The sequence below is a fragment of the Rhinolophus ferrumequinum genome (genome assembly GCF_004115265.2).
Source record: "Rhinolophus ferrumequinum isolate MPI-CBG mRhiFer1 chromosome 15 unlocalized genomic scaffold, mRhiFer1_v1.p scaffold_54_arrow_ctg1_1, whole genome shotgun sequence".
Lineage (NCBI taxonomy): Eukaryota > Metazoa > Chordata > Mammalia > Chiroptera > Rhinolophidae > Rhinolophus > Rhinolophus ferrumequinum.
In genome coordinates, this window is record NW_022680357.1 from 16,670,013 (window position 1) to 16,690,019 (window position 20,007).

The window sequence follows — 20,007 nt, forward strand, 5'->3', positions numbered from 1 at the left end:
GGGTGGTGCTGTCTGCTCTGCCATCTCCGCCGGGAGTAGCTCTAGAACCCCTGCCCTCCGGCAGACGTGGGCATGAATCGGAAAGCATCCCCGTCCAGCCCTGCCTCTCCCTTTGGCCCCCTCAGCATGACCTTCCCTGCCTCCCAGGTGGGCCCTGGGCCTGCACTGTTGGGGCAGCAGAAACGTCCTCAGCGCCCTGCGCAAGGCTGTGGAAGTGGACTTCAAGGGCAAAGACAGACACCAGTCTCAGGGCATCTACCTCTTCACCGGGGGCGTCTCCGACCAGGACATGGTGGGTAGGCTGCCTCCGGGGCGTCCCCCTCCTTTGAGACCCCACACCTTCCCTTAGGTGGATCCTAGCAACTGTTTCTCCAGTGTGATTTTCCAACCTGGGCTTTATGTGTAGGAGAATCACGGGGGACAGGGGGGTGTTGTTTAGATGCAGATCCTGGTTCTGAGAGTCTGGCCTGGGGCCTGAGAGTCTGCAGTCCTGACAGGTTCCCAGGGGATACTGATGGTTGTAACCAGGGTGTAACACTTGGGGTCACCGGCTCCGCAGCCATACCCTCTTAAGATAGAGAAATTGAGACCCAGCATGTGAGTGTTTCTATGCTCAGTGCCAAGTTCTAGACCGGGCACACAGGAGGCCCTCAGGAAAGCTGGTCAGGCTGCTGCTGGGAGACCAGCAGCTTCAGGAGCCCTCCCCCCCCACACAGCCCATGCTCAGCGCCTACATGGCCCAGGCCTGTGGGGGCTGCGACCTCCAGCTGAACGTGTGTCTCTTCTACGTGGGTGAGCCCCAGATGGACGCCACACCCCCTGCCTGCTACGCCAGCCGCACCGACACGGCCAGTGCCTACCGGGAGGTGACCCGGGCTGTGGGTGGCCGCTTCCACTGGTTTGGAGACACAGGTGCGTGAGTGGTGGTGGTTCCTCCTCCTCTTTCTTTCCACTTGTCTTCGGTATCAACATAGCTCCCTGTGCCATAGACGTATTCCAGAAAAGCGGCATGTTCTCATACTCAGTACATGTTCACTGCAGGGGGACGGTGGTGACGGCTGTACAGCAATGTGAATGTTCTTAAAGACACTGAACCGTACACGTAAAAATGGTAAAAACGGTACATTTTATGTTATGTATATTTGATCACAGTTTTTTAAGTAAAAGAAGAAAAGTAAAAACTACTGTAAAATGCTCAAGAACATCAGAGCTGGCGGGGCCGTAAGGTCCCTTAGCTGAGTATGTCCCAAAAGGGGGAATGTTTGTAACAGGTGGTTGGCAAGACAGTTGTACACGGAACTCAGAGCAACAGATTTGTTTTTATTGTGATAGTTATAGGGGAATCAGTTAATGCCACCCCAAAACGTGCCACTTGGGCATAAGAATTATTTTGAGCTGAAGACAATTGAGAAACAGCAGAAGCCAAAAATCTCTCTGCACCCCGCTCCCAATTACCTAAGAGCAGGACATAAATTTACGTTTGTAAAGGGGCCTCCTTCTCCTGTGCCAGGAAGAGGAGAATGGCTCTTAGACTCTTAAACACCTGAGATAAATCTAGATTCTCATCAGCCCAGAAGGCACCAAGAGGGATCCACAGAACAAACCTTACCAAAACAAGCATTGTCTTCCATCAATTTCCCCCGACATATTTACCTCCCACAGTTCCCTGCCTCTAAAAGCCCAACCCCTTTCCATTGTCTTGTTACTTTTTTTTTAACGTTTTTTTATTAGTTTCAGGTGCACAAAACAATGTAATAGTTAGACATTTATCATTTATATCCCTCTCCTAGTGACAACCCTCTCCCCCTATCCGCTACCCCTCTGACATCACACACAGCCATTACATTTCCTCTGTCTTTATTCCTAATGCTGTACTCTGCTTCTTGTAACTATATATATATCTATATAAACTTGTAGTTGACATTCATTATTGTTCAGCTTCAGCGTCAGGTGTACAGTGCAGTGGTCAGGCATCTACATCATCCCTGAGGTGGTCTCCCTAACGAGACAAGTGTCCATCGGAACCCTACAAAACCTTTACAACATTATTGATTACATTCCCCAAATTGACTTTCGTATCCCCGCGGCCATCCTGTGGTTACTGACTGCTCGTGTACGAATGCATTGTTCTTAGGCTGTGTAAGCCCCAGTTCCACTCCTCACTGAGTTTCTCCTCAGGTATGCCTACAGCTCTCATTCAGAAACTGTTTTTCCCTTGTTCATCTGTCTTTTGTCAGTTTAACTTCCAAGGCCACAGCCAGAGAATCTAGACAGGAAGGAAACTTTTTTCCTCCCTTAAACTGTAGTTATAGTCTCATTTTAACATTTCATTTAAAAAAATGCTAGTTTTTCATTGTCGGCAGTGACATAACTTTTTTAAAGATGCACTTTTTTAAAGATGCACTTTTTAAAGACTTTTTGTGGTGATCATTTCTCAATACAGTTGACCTTTGAATGAGGCAGGAATTAGAGGCGCCCAACCCCCACACCTGTGCAGTCGAAAATCCACATATAACTCTTTTTTTTAAAGGAAAAATTTTTTTTAAACTTTCATTTATTTTAAGTGTGTTTTTCCAGGACCCATCAGCTCCAAGTCAAGGAGTTGTTTTAATCTAGTTGTGGAGGGCGCAGCTCACATTGGCCCACGTGGGGATCGAACCAGCAACCTTGTTGTTAAGAGCACCGCGCTCTAACCAACTGAGCTGACCGGCCGCCCCCCACATATAACTTTTGGCTCCCCCAAAACTTAACTACTAGTAGGCTACTATTGACGGAAGCCTTACTGATAACATATATGTAATATATATTTTGTAAGTTGTATGTATTATATACTATATTCTTACAATAAAGTAAGCTAGAGAAAAGAAAATATTAAGAAAATCATAAGGAAGAGAAAAATACATTGACGGTATTGATTGAAAAAACTATGTGTATAAGTGAACCCATGCAGTTCAAACCTGTGTTGATCAAGGGTCAACTCTACATACAAATACCGAGTCATTGTGTAGTACACCTAAAATTAATATAATGTTATGTGTTGGCGATAGCTCAGTAATATCTCTACTTTAAAGTAAATGAAAGTGAATTGATTAAAAATGTAAATGAATGGTGTTGGTGGCATGTAGATAAGGCAAAGTCACGACATGATGCAGGAGGGGACAAGGCTTGGGACACACACACAAGTGCGTCCCAAACTTCTGATTTACAGATGAGGAAAGGACGCCCAGGAACATGAGATGTTACAAAGTTACAAAGTTAGTTCCAGCTGGGGCTGGGACTGTGGGGCCCTTTTTCCCATGAAAAGTGTTGGGCATGTACATGTAAGCTATTATTGGTGATCGCCGATAATACCAAACACTTACAAAACAATGATTATATGCCAGACACGGTTCTAAGCATTTTACGTATATTATGATTCATTCCTCATAGTCATCCTATGAGGTGGGTTAGTATTACCCCCATTTTGCAGATGGGGAAGCTGAGATGCAGCCCAAAAGCACACAGGTAGTAAGTGGTGGAACCAGGATTTGAACCCAGGCAGGTCAACTTAAGAGTCTGCCTTCTTAGTCATACAGTAGTCACTACAGACATTAGCTATTTTATGGGGTTTTGTTTTGGGTAACATTAGCCATTTTAGTCCCACGTGGGTCTTTTTATTTCACTGGAATAGCAGGACCTTTGCTGCTAACCTCCTCCTCCTGTGGGTGAGAGCTCGTGGCTAGGTGCCATGGCACTGGGGCGCAAGGCCAGCCCCACTGTGGGGGACCTCACTGGGACCACCACTGCACTGTGTGGTTGGGGGCTGGTTAGCTCAGCTCAGCCAATTGACACCCCACGCTGCTCCTCGGGCTCGGGTCACCTCCACACGTCCTGTGTACAGGCACAGACACTAGGCCGTAGCTACTCCCCTCCCTCATGCTCACGATGTGCTTTGTTTCCAGGCATTTATGAAAGTGACGAAATCAACGCCATCGTGTCTGAGATGGAAAAGGCTCTCAACTACTCCCAAAAGGTATGCCTTGGGGGTGGGGCAACTGACGGCACTGTCTCCTGTGTTATTCCTGGGCTGCCCTACGGAGTGCCACAAATGAGTTGGCTTAAAACAACAGACATTTGTTCTCTCACTGTTTCAGAGGCTAGACGTCTGAAGACAAGGTGTCAAAAGGGCCATGTTTCCTCTGAAGACTCTGGGTAGAATCCCTTTCTAGCTTCAGGTGGTGACAGTGTTAAAGAAAAAAAAATGCACTGGATGCTTGTTAGCAATGGCAAGGAAGACTTTATTCAAGACTACTGCAATAGGAGAGAGAGAGTGACCTCCCCTCCAAACACAGGCAGCTTGGACAGATGGATAGCCAGTGAGCAGTGACAGGCTCGTGGACGGAAAAGAGTGAGAGAAACTGGACTCGTTTTCAAGTATGGGGCAGTCTTGTTGAAGGCAGGCCAAGGACCTAAATAGACATGGGGGTGGGGGGAGATCTTGATCACATATGAAGAGTGGAGGATTCTCCCTAAACCGACTTAGGAGGAATCTTTGCTAAAACTGGCTTGGGCAGGCCAACATTAAAGCCCTAATAGAGAAGAGGGTCAGAGGAATGTGACTGAAGTTTGGTTAGCTTGTGGCAGCACAGCTGCAATCTCTATTTCCATCTTTACATAGCAGCTCCCCCTGTGTGTGTCTGTCTCTTCTCCTCTTATGGGGGTACCCATCGTATTAGAGTAAGGGCCCAACTTTCTCCTTCGTGGCTTCACTAACTGGCCTCTTAATGCCGTCGACAAAGACTCTCTTTCTAAGTAAAGTCACTTTCACAAGTTCCAGGGGTTCAGACTTGACCATCCTTTGGGTGACATGACTTATTGCACATCAGCTTCCCTCCTCATGTCCTGACCCACTGACCCCCAAGGCTTCAGACGCAACGTGCAGGTTTCCTGTTCGCCATCAGGGCTGTGTGTGTGATACACGGTCTGGCCTCCTTTGAGTCCCATCGATCTCATTCCCAAACTCAGGGGCTTTGCACCTGTTCTTTCCTCCGCCTGCCGTTCCCCTCCCAGATCGTCCATGGATTGCTCCTTATTACTCAAGACTCGCTCAAATGTCACTTCCTCAGAAAAGGTTGCTGAGTAGCTCAAGGTGAGATGGGAGAGGTAGAAAGGGGTCAGATCATGTCAGGAGCAAAGAGAAGGGAAATCAGGGAGTGGACCTGACAACACTTAGGGAAGAATTGACCAGACTTGTGGCTGATTGAATGTATGGGGGAGAGAGACAAAGAAATCTGAGAGTCGTTCCCAGGTTCCTCGCTGGAGCCTGGTGGACCATAGTGCCACTGACCGAGAGAGAACGAGGAGGAGCGTGGTGGGTGCAGGAGGGTGGGCCTGGGGCAAAGGTGAGTTTGTGGGCCCTGTGAGATAACACGTGGGAAATGATAAGGGCTGGGGCAGTCACGCCAGGGGATGGACAGAGATCAGGTAGGTGGCCATAGTCAAGGAGGGCAGGCGGGAGGAGCCTGTGAAGAAGCCTCAGCCGGACTCATCCCTGAATATCGCCGTCTGCAGGACCACACATGTGAGCTCCTGGGAGGGCAGGGCCACATCTTCACAGTCTTTCCATCTGTGGCTCCCTGAGATGTGCCTCAGCTGTCCTCTCTGAAAGGGCCCCTCTTTGCTGCTTTTTTTAACCCCTTCTCCTTAGTTACACATTAGTCCAGCTCCCTCATCGATAAACTCATTCACCAGATGTTAACGGGCACTGATGGGTTACTCTACCCCGCCTGGGATGTTATTTACGTTCAAATGCTATCCCCTTTGGTTGAGAGTAATTACTAGAGAACCTTCGCAGCTGCTGCAATATGTGTGGGCCAAGGCAGCAAGTATCGCACCACTGTCCTGCCGCCCTGGGCACTGAGCTGACCGGTGTATGTGGCTGCCGCCTCCACAGCTGGAAGGAGCACTGGGTTTAGCACCAGACCCGTCTGGGTGTAACTTGAAAGTCCTCTGCATACTGTAGTGTGGCCTTGGGCAAGTCCCATAAACTCGCAGAGCTTTGGTTTCCTCATCTGTAAAATGGGGATAAAATAGCACTTGCCTGACCAGCATGGTTGGCATGAGGGTTTGAGACGCCGAGGCGTGAACTAGCCCAGGGCCTTGTGCACCCAGGTCCTCCATCAGTGGTGCTTACTGGTAAGATTGCTCCTCAGTGCTCTCTGCCTCTAGGGGCAGAAAGAGGAGTCCAGGGACACTAGTGGACCCCATCTCCTGCCGTGTGTGTGTGTGTGTGTAACCCCCCAATCCTGTTACAATGTGTGTGTAACCCCCCCAATCCTGTTGCAGTGTGCTTTACTAATGTCCTCCCTGAAGAACCAGTCAAGAAAAGACCTGGAAAGCACAGCCCTCCCGAAAGAAAAGCCAAAGATGCCCAAGCAAAGAAGTCAGCCCAGGAAGCTCTGTCCTTCCACGCCCACGCCCCGCTCTGCCGCCAGAATGGTTTGACTCCCGCTCCCTAATAACACTCAGAGGATTTTGTTTCCACTCTGTCTCCTGGTCTTTCCTAGATCTTGCAGTGGCCTGGCCAGGCCTGCAGGCCCTGGAGCCAGCAGGGGTGGGAGAGGGTCCTCAGTGGTGAGTGTCCCATAGGAGCCTCCAGCCCTGGCCTCCGGGGGGAGGAACACCACTGGGGGACCTGCTCCTCAGCTCTGGGGGCACCCCTATTTTCTCACTGCCCACCTTTGGCTCTATCTGGCTCTCCCAGCTTTGTTCCCTAGCTAGGTCCTAAGGACCCCGTAGAATTGACACTGCCCCCCCCACCCCGTGGCTGTATGGCAAGGCAGGAGGACTTATCTTGGAGGGTTACACAGGGGCAGAGGAATGGGGGTGTTAGGGTATCTAATGGGCTCCTGCTGCTGCTGCTCGAGGCCTAGCAGGTGCCCCACAGGAGCCGAAGGGTGGGGTCTAGCCCATGCACAGCCTGTCAGATCTGTCGTGCGTTCAGTGCCCACCTCAGCAATCAGAGGGCCTTCTAGAGCTGTTACTGGGGAAGATCCCAGACCACAGTGCCTGTGAGCAGAAGACGCAAAGAAATGTGTGAGCCCTTCAGCAGATCACAAACTGACCCCCCTTGTGAACACAGCATGTTTCAGATGCAGGATATCTGTCCCAAACAGTGTGTCCCACCCAGGGGGCTTCCTCTCCGGGAGGCGCTGTCTGCACAGGCAATGTCCTCGCTCAGAGAACTTCTCCAGGAGTCAGGAGCTAGCCTGGAGACGTCGCCCTCTCCTGCCTCCCCAAATTCTGAGGCGAAACCCCAGAAATGCAGGATCTGCCTCTGGGGCCTTCAGGATGGCCTGAGCTGACTCAGGGTGGGGCTTAGGCCATGCCAAGGCCTCTCGGGCCCCCTGGAGTGGCAGCAGCCCACCTGGAGGTCTCAGCTGGCCCAGGACCCCGGGGGACTAACTGTTGCCACATTCCAGCTGTGCCCAGTAATGAAGGAACCCCTCCCTTCAAAAGGAGGTGCCCAGTAAGGCACAGTTACCTGAATGGTTGCCTGTCATGCTGGAGACCCAGAAATCCGTCCAGTAGGAAGAGGAGAGGGAAACTGGGGAAGAAAGCTCTGGCAAATACACACATACACACACGTGCACACACACACGCATTTTCACCTCAAAAGCCAGAGGCCCTTCTGAACCGTGGCAGGAGATGAGGCAGACATGTCTAAGGCACCTACTCCCTTAGGCCCCTCCCTGCAAAGGTTGTAAGGGACAGAGTGGGGCTGGGAAGACGGGGGGCTGGGGGGTTGGGGTGCGCCTGCCACAGAGAACAGGCCTTGGTGGGACAGACTGCCTGTTTTCTAGAGCATTAGAGAAGACCCTGACAGAGAGCGGACCCCCTTGAAAGCCCTGATGTGGCGTCCACTCACTGGCAAAGTGGGCATTCCACCAGGTGAGGCATGGCTGCCGCGGGTGGGGGGACAGGCATGGCTGAGCCGGGGACAGTGATCGTTAGGGAACAAGCAGTGATCATGGGTATTGATCACGCGCCAGCCCGTCTGCTGAGATCGTCCTATTTAAGGCTTATAACAATCAATTCTATGTGGCAGGTCACATGTTAGTTCCCCATTTTACAGGCTCAGAGCGGCTAAGAATAACGACCAGTGCCAGCTGGTGGTCACAGGGCTGGTAGGTTTATAAAAGTACTCGCTCCGAGAACCTAAGACCACGCATCTTACTTCTGACATCAGAGACGTAGTGGGGTGATTCCGAGCAGAGTTCTGGAGACGGCAGGGATATTCTTACCGACGCAGAGTCCATTCACCTCCCCTGTACACTGGGGGCTGTGAAGATAAATGGGCCGGGGCATGGAGAGCCCTTACTCCAGTCAACAGGCCGATGTCCTCTAGCTGCAGCCCAGCCATGCAAAGCGGCAACGGCAGACCGGAGGAGGAAGTCCAACCTGAAGGCGGCAGAGCCATCTCTCTCCCTGTTTTACACAGAGATCGGAAATAACGTGGGTAAGCTGGAGGATACCCAGATGTCTGTACACCCCCCGCCCCCGCCCCATGGGCACTGTCAGGTCAGCAGGCCCTGTGGGAAGGACACCCCGCCAGCTGTCCCGGGCATGGGCGGCAGGCCTACCCTCACACCACTCAGGTCTCCAGGCCAGGGAAATGGACATGACAAATCTTGTCCCTGCCAAGACAATGAGAAGGGTCGATATTGAAGGGGCCCCGGAGGTCCCTGGGGCCAGCACTCCCGCTCTGTCCACTAGGGGCAGTGTCTTGGGCTCGGAGGCTGAGTGGGGGGCAGCGGTGATGAGACCCCAGTAACAAGACACCGGGGTGTGGAGAAGACAGGCCAGCACACCTCCCTGGATCCACCGAACAGCTTCCCTTTCCGCCTCTCAGCAAATTGCACAGAAGGAATTTTAGAACTGACTTGATTGACCCAGAAATGGACCCAGAAAGGGAGCAGTGCGGGGAGGGAAGGGCAGGGAAGAGGGATGCTGAAGGGAACCTCACTCTGTTTCTCCCAGGCTCGGTGTACAAGAAGTACCCGCGAGGAAGGTGCATACGAAGGACCAGCTCTCCTGTGGAGTTGCCCAGAAAGGATACAGTCTGCTCAAGCCAAGAGGTATTTAAGTGTGGGCACGCCCCCTAGGCAATAATTCCTTCCACCAACCGTTACTTCTAGGAGGGTGGGCATCCTTGGAAGTGAGGAAAAGCCTGCTTAGCACGACTGCCTAAAGTGGCAAGTGGGAGAAGGATTAAATATACCTCGGTTCGAAACCTGGGTCTGCCACTTCCTAGCTGGGTGACCGTGGGCAAGTCCTTTAGCTTAGTCAGTCTCAGCGGCCTCATTTGTAAAGTGAAGAAAGTTATACCTATATACAGGATTGATGACTGGTTGATGACTTGTGTAAAGTACTTAGTGGTGTCAGATCCTTTTGGTTTTAAGCAACAGGAATTCCCCTTGTTCATATCCACATAGAAGGTCTTTCTTCCCACAACCACTCAATAAAAGTCTGAGCTTGGTTCTGATTACGCCAGTTCTGGATGCCGTGCTCTCACTGCTCGGAGTCCACCCATTGTTGTATCTGTCGTTGGGACACGGAGACTGAAATTATCCTAATTGGTTTAGAGTATGAGCTTTAGACCAGTCAGGGTTTCCAACCAGATTTGGTGGGAGAAGGTTGAGGTGGTTGTTGGGGAAGCAGCAATGTCCACCAGACTAGGGAGTAGCAGGAGCTCGATACATTTTGTCCCCTGTTCCCCATTTTCTTGTGCATCTCTCCCCGGCTCCAGGGAAGGGGTCTGCATGGGATGGGTGCTCTCAGTGAGGACCTAGGAACCCCACATTTCAAACAGGAGATTTTAGTGGATGAGTTAGACAGTCGTTCACTTAAGCCTGACTTACTCAAGATAACAGTTCTTTCCTTTATTCTAAAGTGGGTAGCAAATTATGGGCTAAAAAAGCTGAAGCTGGAGCTCTCCAGACACATCGGTCCCAACTGCACTCATCAGAAGTCAGGACGGACGCCAGCGGCAGCCAAAACCTGCAGCATCCTCCCCTCCGTAGAGGTCAATGTGAGTTGGAATTTTGTTATCCTCTCATCTCTTGCTTCTTCTCAGCTACAGTTGAGGCTGATAACTCCACATAAATGTACACACCAGGGCTTCTTTCTTCCCGCTCACTGTCACCCCCCAACCCTGAGTGGGGCTGGTGTCAGGGCCAAGGAGATGCAGAATCCTGTTGGAAGACAAGTGAACCCCTCGGGGTGTCTGAGACCACACTCTGGGCTTAGACGGGCTCACAGGAGTGAGACTCAGAAACAGTGGCTGGCGTCTCACCAGTAGGAACCCCGTCCCCCAGTCCTGATGCTGACGGCTCCGTTAGGACGACCAGAAACAGGTGCTGAAGGGTTTCTCTGTTTTCTCCTTTGGGCTCGTGTTTGGAGCAAGTATATCAAGTCCAAAATGAAAATCTAACCATGCTTTTTTAAAAAAACAAGACCCTATTTTCTCTCTTTGCCCTTTTATACATTATCAACATGAGGGAATGATAAAGCTGAAAATAGCCACCAAATTCAAAGATATCCACCAGAAAAATGTTACGGGAGTTTTATCCTGGTGTCCTCCTCTCCATCGGGGGTCATGTTGTAGTGTGAAATGTATGGACCTCGCATCCTACCATGAAGAGTTTTCTATTTTAGTTTAGAGATTCTGGATTTGTGTGTGTGTGGTTTCCTTTTTAATTAATTATTTTTTTCAGTTACAGTATAGTGGGTAGACGTTTATATAATTTGTGCAGTGTAGGGATACTGTATTTTTTATGATTACAGTGACTGCATTTGCCACAACACTGTCATCCCAATTCTCCCATTCCTTCCTAGAACCATACATCTAGTATAATAATAATACAAAATGCTTTTAAACAAACAAAAACATGTGTGTAACCAGTGTTTTAGAAATTGTGAACCACAGTGGACTAAACTATTTTAGGGGGTGGGGGGTATGAAGAAATAGCTGATGGGGGACATGTGCCTTCACTTGCCTTAACCCAGGGGACGGTGAGACATATTCACTGGACGCCCAGGGAAATCGAAGCCTACATCACGTGCCTGCAGAAGGTGATCAGACGCTATGTCCACAGGCTGCAGTGGCTGCTGTCTGGTGAGCCTGCCTGCTGTCCTGGAGGGCGGAGGGGCTTGAGTGGAAGGGTTAGTCCTGCCCGGGCCAGGTACTCACGGACTGTCAGGTCGGGGATTAGGCCAGGAGGGTCGTCCAGGTACCGTGTGACTTCCGGGTTCAGAGGTCAGGGAGCTCCAGGGAGGACCCATGCCAGTCCAGGCCTGCTTTGCAGGGTCGTCCTCCACACCTGCCTCCCTGGACGTGGCTGAGGGACCGACCCTCGACAGGCTTCATGTAGCATTGACTGGGCCCCAGAGAACCAGGAGGGGGTCCTGACAGAGACAGGCCCCCTATTCTTCTTTACAGAGAGCACCAAGGCCCCTCTGGGAGATGCGAGTGGACAGGGCGAGCTGAGGAGAGCCAGGCTGACATCCCAGAGCAGGGTGGCTTAGGAGGCGTCTCAGTGTCCAGTCCAAGAGGCCGCAGACAGCGGGGACTGGAAGGGAGGGAGTCAGGGCTCCGGGGTCTGCAGGAAGGAGCACAGGAGCCTTTCTGAGATCCCTGCGGGTCCTCTGCCAGGTCCCCCGGGCCAGTCGCCTGCAGGAGAATCTGGTAAACAGTCCCTGGGCAGTGGGGTGTGGCCGTGACCGCCACTTTCCAAAGCCTGTGGAGGGCCCGTGGTTAGCGGTTGTCCTACAGTGAGATCAGAGAACCTGGGTGTGCGTCCCGGCGGTCCCTGCCAGCCTGGGTGACCCCGGGCAAGCCCCGGCCTCTCTTGTTCCCTTGTGTAGATCCTCAGTCCTGTACAGGCTCTCCAGCTTTGTCTCTTGCCCCTCGAACGTCCCATGCTGTCCTCTCCCTCCTCAGAGCCTCTCACAGGCTGGTCCCTCCACACCCCACTTCTTTCCTCACCTGACTGCGTGCGTCCTGCAGTCATAGCCCACCTGCTCCCCACCCCACACCCCTGTAATTGAGGTTCTCCCGTGTAGGTGCCCCTCCATGCTGTCAGAACCCACAGCAGAGTGGTAACCGTGTGTAGCATCTGCCCGCCTTACCCGGCATTGAGCTGCACGAAGGCAGGGCCTCCTGTCACTCGCCCTTGCACTTGGCACAGTGCCAGGCGCACAGTGGCTGCTCCATTGAGTTCTGTGGCCCAATCAGTGGACTCTGCCTCCGTCCCTGTCCCTGTCTCTGGCTTGTTCAGCCCTAGATGAGTCTGTGACGCCCCTGAGTCCAATCGCTTAACCTTAGGGATGAGGAAATTCAAGTCCAGGGCGGTTACAGCCGCGTGCAAGTGATCACAGGCAACGCCATGGCCGAACGTGATGTCCCGGAGCCCAGCCCAGCGGGCGGCTCTGCCCTAGGACAGCTGACCCCTCCGACCACACCACAAAGGCGTCTCGTCTCCCAGGGGGTTGGCATCTGGTCACAGACCCGTCAGGCAGCAAGTGTGGCCAGACCATGTGTTTGGTAGACGGGGAGGCAGCATCAGGACGGGCCACCCTCACTGTCCCTGTCCTGTCCCCCCACCTCGGAGCAGGGAGCCGCAGACTGTTTGGTGCCATTTTGGAGAAGCGAGTGTGCATTGTGCTGGACACCTCAGGGTCCATGGGCCCCCACCTGCAGCAGGTGAAGACAGAGCTGGTCCTGCTGATTTGGGAGCAGCTGCGGAAGCACTGTGACAGGTAAGGGGGGGTGGGGCGGGGGGCGTTCAGGAGGCTCCAATGGGTAGGGGAGTTCAGGGGCCCTGGCCTAGGGCACTCCCTCCTCATAGTTCCAAAGGGCCAGGCGGTTTCTGGAATTCTTTACTGAATAGCTTATTTGAGCAGGAAAGAACACTGCATTCTTCTGCAGAAGTAAAGCAGTTTTTAGAAATCCATCTCAGGCCCAGGGACAGTCACAGGCAGAGCACAGGGGCCACCCCATGACCTTGAATTGCAGACTTCAGCTGAACTTCATTTTCTAAGGGGTGGGGGTAGGTTGTTTGTTCTCTGTGCTCAGAGGGTTGACCCTAAGGGAACAGCAGGTGACTCTGGACCTAGGCTGGGACTCAGTCTTGCCTTGATATTAAAAAGAGTAAACATTTACCGAGCACTTTACAGGCATGATTTCATTCAATCCTCATAATGAGCCTATGAGACATGGTTATTCTTATCCCCACTTTTCAGAAAAGGAAATGAGGGCATTAGGACTGCGGTTAAATACTTTGCCCGAGATCATGTAATCAGTAAGTGGCTGAGGGGTATTTAAATCTACTCCAGTCTGCATCCAGAATCTTCACTGTGTATCTTCTCCTTCTCAGGTGGTTCCTGGCCGTCTCCCCAAGGGAGCTTGGGGCTCCCTGTCGGGGTCCTCCCTTATGGGCATGAACAGCACCCCCCCCCCGAGGTTACTTCCTCCGGACACAGAATAGACCGGCACATCCTAACCAATCTCTCTCCCCGTCCCCAGTTTTAACCTGATCAGCTTTGCAGAGGATCTGCAGCCATGGCGGGACGCTCTGGTGGAGACCACGGATGCAGCGTGTCACGAGGCCATGCAGTGGGTGACCCGCCTGCACGCTGAGGGGAGCACCTCAACCTTGCAAGCCTTACTGGCAAGTTCTACCCCTGAGCGACCCAGTAATGAAACAGAAATGCCATCACCCCGTACACAGATACTGCACGCTGCTTTAGAATTGACTAAGTGTTAAATCATTTCATCTCCCCAACAACCCAGTGAGAAAAGGATTTTCGTTGCTCTCATTTTATAGGCTCAGAGAGGTTAAGTGACTTGCCTGGGATTAACCAGCCAGGAAGTGGGCTCTGCTCTTTCTTTTAAACCTTGGCAGCTTCCTTGGTCAGTGGTGGGCTGAAAGGGGAGCCTGTCAGTCTTAAGAGACGAGTCAGTGGGATCCAATGAGACATTTTCCCTGGGGACAGCAGGCACTTGGTTTTTGCCCTTCTGGTTAGCGCCTCCCCTGAGCCGGGCCACCTACACGCTCTTTCAGAAAGCTTTCAGTTTTCACGATGTGGAAGGACTGTACCTCCTGACCGACGGGAAGCCAGACACAAGCTGCAGCCTTATTCTAAGTGAAGTTCGAAGACTCACGGAGGAACGAGACGTGAAACTGCACACGATCTCCCTGAGCTGCTCGGGCAGGTGGGCCGTGGGAATCGGGCCGAGTGTGTTCTGCTCCCACAGCCGCGTGTCTGAGGGCAAGGCCTGAGGAACTCGCCTCATCCAGGGACCTACATTAGACCCTGGTCTCTCCAGGGCCCAGGGCCCGTGAGTCAGAAATTGGGAGAGTCCGGGCAGGAACACACCAGAGAGAAAGCCCCTCTCTCTGCCCCTAACTGACCCATCAGTGGGGCCCAGGCTCCCGACTGCCTCCAGCACGGAAACGAGTTTGCACCTATTCCCGCAGTCACACACCTTGTACACTCTTTAATCTTAGGAGCACATTTATGAGTATTTAGGGGGAAAAGTTTAGAGTCGCATTGTTAACGTTATTTTTTTATAAAGCATCACCATAGAAAAATGTGTTAGACAAGAGCGATATAATTGCTTCGCACAAAAAAAGTAAATATTATTGGCCAATAATCGTGATTATTCAACATGTGATTACTTAGGTTGTCCTTTATGTCTCTGTCTACACCATGAGCTCCATAAAGATCACACTGTGTCCCCACCAGGCCTAACACATAGTAGGCACTGAATACACGTCCAGTGAGGGAATGGGGCTAGAGCGTGCTGGCCGTCGGCTTTCAGGGAGTCTGGTCTAAATGGCGACACTAACGTGCTGAACCCGGTTCACACAGCATTAATAGCTGCTGCCACTGCCCATAAACTGGCTGGGACAGGGGGCTCGGTGATGCTGGCATGGCCTCCATGGCACCGAGAGTTCCCGATGGGCCGCGGGCTCACAGGGAGCTTGCCGCGGCGGCGACAGTGGGCCTGGCGCCAGCACCTCTGTTCTTTCCTCCAGGGCCGAGACTAACTTCCTGAGACATCTGGCCTCCCTCACTGGGGGGCGCTATCACTGCCCTGTGGGTGAGGACACGCTCTTCCAAATTCACGGCCTGCTGACCAGGGGCTTCGCGGCTGAAAAGGTAGGTTGTGGAGCCACTGAGATGGCTCAATAAAATGTGCCCAGATGTGCTCTTTTCCTCCCAACTGAAAAGACCCCTGCTTCTCTTATCTGACTAAAAAGGCTTGCGCTTCCAGCTGCTCTCCTCTAGGCTGACTCTCCTCAGTCAGGGAAGCAGAGTTTGGGGTGTTATTTAATAATGCAACAGTTTGCATCATTGCAGGTTCGTGGCTTTATCTAGATGACCTCTGTGAATGCTTGCCACCGTTCTTCTACCCACTTAACAGAGGAATAAACAGGTTCAGGGAGGCTTGGAAGACACCTGAAATCAGAGTAAACTGGGGAAGCCAGAGCTCAGATGCCCGTACTCAAGCTCCATTCTCTAATTCCTGCATATTTCCTTCTTCCTGTGTTAAATTCATTGAAACACAGATAGTCAAATGATCTGTGAAGTAATAAATCTAGTGCAGTCATGGGTTCTATCACACACGTGGGAGAAGAGGCTCAGTGGTCCTCTTCCGATCTGATAGAAAGATGATGAACGTGTTTATACCTTGGAGGAGTGTGCTGTTGTCAATCATAACGTTTCCAGGACAACAAATTATCAAGTAAGACACCCGGCCGGAATCCCAGATTTCTTTTTGGAGGTTAAAGATTACTGCCCCAGGACATGGCGTTATTTTTGAAGTCAAGCACTTTGCATGATTTCTTTGTTCAAGTAACTGTTTTAGGGACAAATGTGACAACACAGAGAACAGAACAAGTAATAAATATTCACCGTGTCCTTATTACACAGGAAAGCAAACTTGACAGTATCGTGAAGGTTCTCAGTTTAAAGCCTCAAATCAGATCCTTTGAATCGTTTCTAGATGCCGAATGGGGTCGTCTCCACTGTGGCTACCCAGGAGAAGGGGCAGTTCATTTCTCTCTCTCAGATTTCCTTGCTCAGTGTGAGAACTTGTGCTTTTAAGGCTAGGCTCTGGAGTTGCATTGACTGATATAAGCAAAAAGCAAGTCTGCGAAGCTCTGTTTTACTAGAAGAAATAGAGAAAGAGTCTGCTGAGTAACAGTAAATAAGGAACACGTACCACTTCTGTTCTACTGACTTCAGTGAATTCCAGAGACTGTCTTGGTTTTCCACTACCCCCTCCCTACACTGACTCTCAGACGTCCTATTTCAAAGTGTCCTGTTTGCAGATTGACTGCCATAACAGGTAGTGAGCTCCCTGAGCCTGGAAACATGCAAGCTGAAGCCACAGGATTTCCTGCACTGGGTGGGAAGCTGCATTTCATTAGCTCTAAAATTTTACTCCTAAGATTTTGAATCTTCGGGTCCCATCCAGTCATTAATGGATCTAACTTCACACTCATTTCCCCTTTTCAAGGACCTCCCATTGCCACTATTTGAAGGAGATGATTTAAGGAGATTGGCCCAGGAGATCACCAAAGCCAGAAGCTTTCTCTGGCAGGCCCAGTCATTCAGGTATGCCCTTCAAGCAGCCCTTCCCACCTGCCACATGGCTCCAGCCCACCCACACCTGGACTCCATCAGGACAGGCCCCCCCAGCCCCTGGTCATGGCCCCCTGCTTCTCCTTGCCAGGCCCAGAAATCTGGGCCTCAGCGGGACCATCTTCCTTTACCTCCTGTCCGCTAGGTCCCAACTCCAGAAGAAAAGCAACGTGGACCCAAAGGTCACTCTTTTGTAGAGAGGTCATCTCAGGTAAGGGGGGATGCTCCCCACCTTTTGAGTGCCCCCCCAGGGCCAGGCAGCATACTCTGTTTTGTGGGCAGCAGTAACTACGAGAAGGGTCCGACATGATTCCTCTGTACGGAAAGGCCATCCTACAATGAACCGCTCGCTGAGCATCCATTGACCCTGAGGGCGAGGTGCCCTGGAAAGCTGGGACCCTCAGATCAGCCATGGGAAACACAGTCCCGGGTACCAGGACTCCCTGGAAGCTGAGGGAGGAAAGGCGCTGCCCTCCCAGGGTCTGCCCTGACATTCTGGCCCTGTCCCCCAGCCACCCTACGCTCCAGTCACAAGACTGTCACTCGGCGAGAAGCCTTGCACTAAGCCTCCTGCCTGGAACATCCTTCTTGCCACCATCTGCCTGGTGACTCCTGCTCATCCTCCCAGGCACAGCTCAAATGCCATCAGCTCCACTGTGAAGAAGTGCCTGGGGCCTTCCAGCCCTCCTCCCCTAGCATCCTGACCACACATCGCTTTTCGTAGAGGTGACACTTAGCACTTACCACAGTGAGCCCTCCACGTCATGCTGCCTCGCTCCCTTGTCAGCTCTTCACCGGACCCTGAGCTCCCTGAGGATGAGGCTGGTATCTTACCCGTCTCAGTCTCCAGAACCGGCCACATGGCAGACACTCAGTAAACAGCAAACATGCAGCTTAGTTGTGGGAGCCCCGCTCTGAAAACCAGAGGACAGATCCTGGTCCCCTCGCCGTGGGCTCCCCACCACCTGGTCCATGGGGGACACGCAGAATTACCGTCAGCCCATCTTGGAGGAAGAAGAAACGTGAGTCTCACCACTCCCGCCCCCCAGCCCTGTTCAACCAAACTGAACAGGTCTGCTTTGGCGCCCAGTGCAGAGAGCGTACTCTGCTCATGCTCGTGGAAATCAGGTGGGGCCTGCTGGGCCAGCCCCACCGTGTCCATATCTCATGAATTATGTGACTGTCACTTGCTAACAGGAAAAATTGCTTTTATTTAATTAATACAAGTAAGATCAAAACTACTTTTAAACTGAAGTGATTACATTTGTGTATACATTTGTGGTGAGCTAAGACTTTATGAGAAGACTCATTCAGAATATATGAACTCCATGTCAGTAAGCAAAAGATAAACATCCCAATTTTTAAAACGGAAGACTCACCAGGTGCAAATGGACAATAGGTATATGAAAAGGTACTCAGCAGCCTTACGCATCAGTGAAATGCGAATGAAAACCACAATGAGATACCACTACACACCCACCGGAGTGGTTAAAAGTGCAAAGACTGGCAACATCAACATACTAGGCAGCTGGAACTCTTGCCCAGAGCTGGGGTGGGGCAGTGTGAATTGGTTTAACCACTTTGGAAAACTGTGGCAATTTCTACTAGAGTGAAATACTAGCAGGTCTGCTCCAAGAGAAACGAGTGCATATGTTCGTCAAAGAAAAGATCCAAGAATGTTTATAGCAGCTTTATTCACAAGAGCCCATTTACCTAAACATCCATCAGTGGTAGAACGGACTACTGTGATGCGTTCCTACAGTGCAATTCTACACATCAGTTGAGAAAGAAGGAACTGTATCTTCAACCAGACGCATCAATCTTACGGACAATGTTGGGCAAAAGACATGACACAAAAGAGTCCATACGGTATAATTCCATTTATATGAAGTGAATAACAGGCAGAACTGTTGTTGGCAGTAGAAGTCAGAATAGTGGTTACCCTGGGGTGGGGGAACACCAGGGGCATCTGGCCTGCTGGAAGTGTTCTAGCGACTGGCCTGGGTGGTGATACACTGATGTATATATATATATATATAAGTAAAATTGCATGAACTTGTTAACAAAAAATGGTTTACTAAGGCTGGACAAACCCTGGCTTTGGCCAGGCTCCGTACTAGGCCCAGGGAGACAGTGGTGGCCACAGTCCCTGATACAGTCTGTTTACTGTCCTGGACAGCCGCCCTCAGCGTCACCTCCATACACACACACACAGAAAATGGCCTGTGGTGGTTTTACTTTGCTGGACCTGTCATAACAAAATACCGTCTCCAGTTCTAGAGGCTGGAAGTCCAAGACCAAGGTACCAGCAGGGCCGTGCTCCCTTTGAAGGTACCGGGAAGGGTCTGTTCCGGGCCTCTGCCCCGGCTTCTTGTGGTTCCTCGGCCTGTGGCAGCAGAACTTGTCTTCACATGATGTGCTCTCCTGTGTGTGTGTCTGTCCAAGTTTCCCCATTTGGCAAGGACGCGGTCATACTGATCAGGGCCCTTCTCTAGCATGACCGCATCTTGAGTTACTTCTGCAGTGGCTCTACTTCCAACTATGGTCACATTCTGAGGTTCTGGGGGTTAGGACTTCAACCCACGAATGGGGGGACACAGTTCAACTCACAACACTTATGTTACAGACTACGCTTCTTCTAGCGGGACACCAGCAGGCAACTGGACCTGGGAACACGAGTTCTCTGGCCCTGCTGGTAGGAGAGGAGAAGGCTGGTCTCCGTGACTGCAGTGCTGGACCAGACGTGCTTCGTGAGGCACAGGACCTGGCTTGGAGCCCCAGCCTTGTGTCATGATGAGAACAGCTCCCACTGGTTGAGCATGGGCTGAGCAGGACCAAACTCGGCATTGTGCCTATACCTCAGCCACAGCCTCCAACATCACACCTGTAAAGCTGACACCAGTTCCAGGCTGTGGGTGAGGCAAGCAAGCCTTGGGGCTGCCCAAAGACACACAGCAAGAAAGTGGCAGAGCCGAGACGAAAATTCAGAGCCGACCTCATGGCTATTCCCACTGCACTCTGAGCCCCTTTGTGTCTCTGAACGCGTTTCCTTCTCTCAATTGAGCTCAGAGTTGTGAGGACCAAGCACGATACCTTACCACCTGGCACGTAGCACGTGCTGGCTAAGATTTTCTCTCATGCCCACACTCACCTGTGCCCACAGAGGGTGTTCACATGGGCAAAGCCTTACCAGTACCCCCCTTCAGACCACAGGGGCACAGATCCCACTGCTCCTCTCCTAGCAGCTGTGCGAGCGGCTGGGCGCGTGCCTGCCCTCCACTACGACCACTTACAAGTGACTTTTCCCGGGATGCT

General features: G+C 51.7%; 1 protein-coding gene across 4 annotated transcripts in view; it reads left to right on the top strand.

Moving 5' to 3' along the window:
• The window catches only part of VWA3A (von Willebrand factor A domain containing 3A), a 46,119-nt gene extending 26,672 nt beyond the window's left edge, over positions 1-19,447 (top strand). Inside the window, exons 19-34 of one of the 4 annotated variants that reach the window (XM_033101921.1) lie at positions 148-292; positions 717-912; positions 3,942-4,012; positions 6,325-6,477; positions 7,842-7,929; positions 8,387-8,497; positions 9,019-9,116; positions 9,932-10,069; positions 11,047-11,155; positions 12,654-12,798; positions 13,565-13,709; positions 14,103-14,254; positions 15,081-15,204; positions 16,568-16,665; positions 16,838-16,903; positions 19,319-19,447. In XM_033101921.1, coding sequence (XP_032957812.1) covers positions 148-292; positions 717-912; positions 3,942-4,012; positions 6,325-6,477; positions 7,842-7,929; positions 8,387-8,497; positions 9,019-9,116; positions 9,932-10,069; positions 11,047-11,155; positions 12,654-12,798; positions 13,565-13,709; positions 14,103-14,254; positions 15,081-15,204; positions 16,568-16,665; positions 16,838-16,889 — 1,825 coding nt within the window. In that variant the 3' untranslated portion in view covers positions 16,890-16,903; positions 19,319-19,447. Of the gene's footprint in view, positions 1-147; positions 293-716; positions 913-3,941; positions 4,013-6,324; positions 6,478-7,841; positions 7,930-8,386; positions 8,498-9,018; positions 9,117-9,931; positions 10,070-11,046; positions 11,156-12,653; positions 12,799-13,564; positions 13,710-14,102; positions 14,255-15,080; positions 15,205-16,051; positions 16,243-16,567; positions 16,666-16,837; positions 16,979-17,204; positions 17,345-19,318 lie in introns of those variants that run through there. The other 3 variants (XM_033101920.1, XM_033101923.1, XM_033101922.1) reach the window with 3 other exon arrangements.
• Positions 19,448-20,007: the final 560 nt, after the last annotated feature.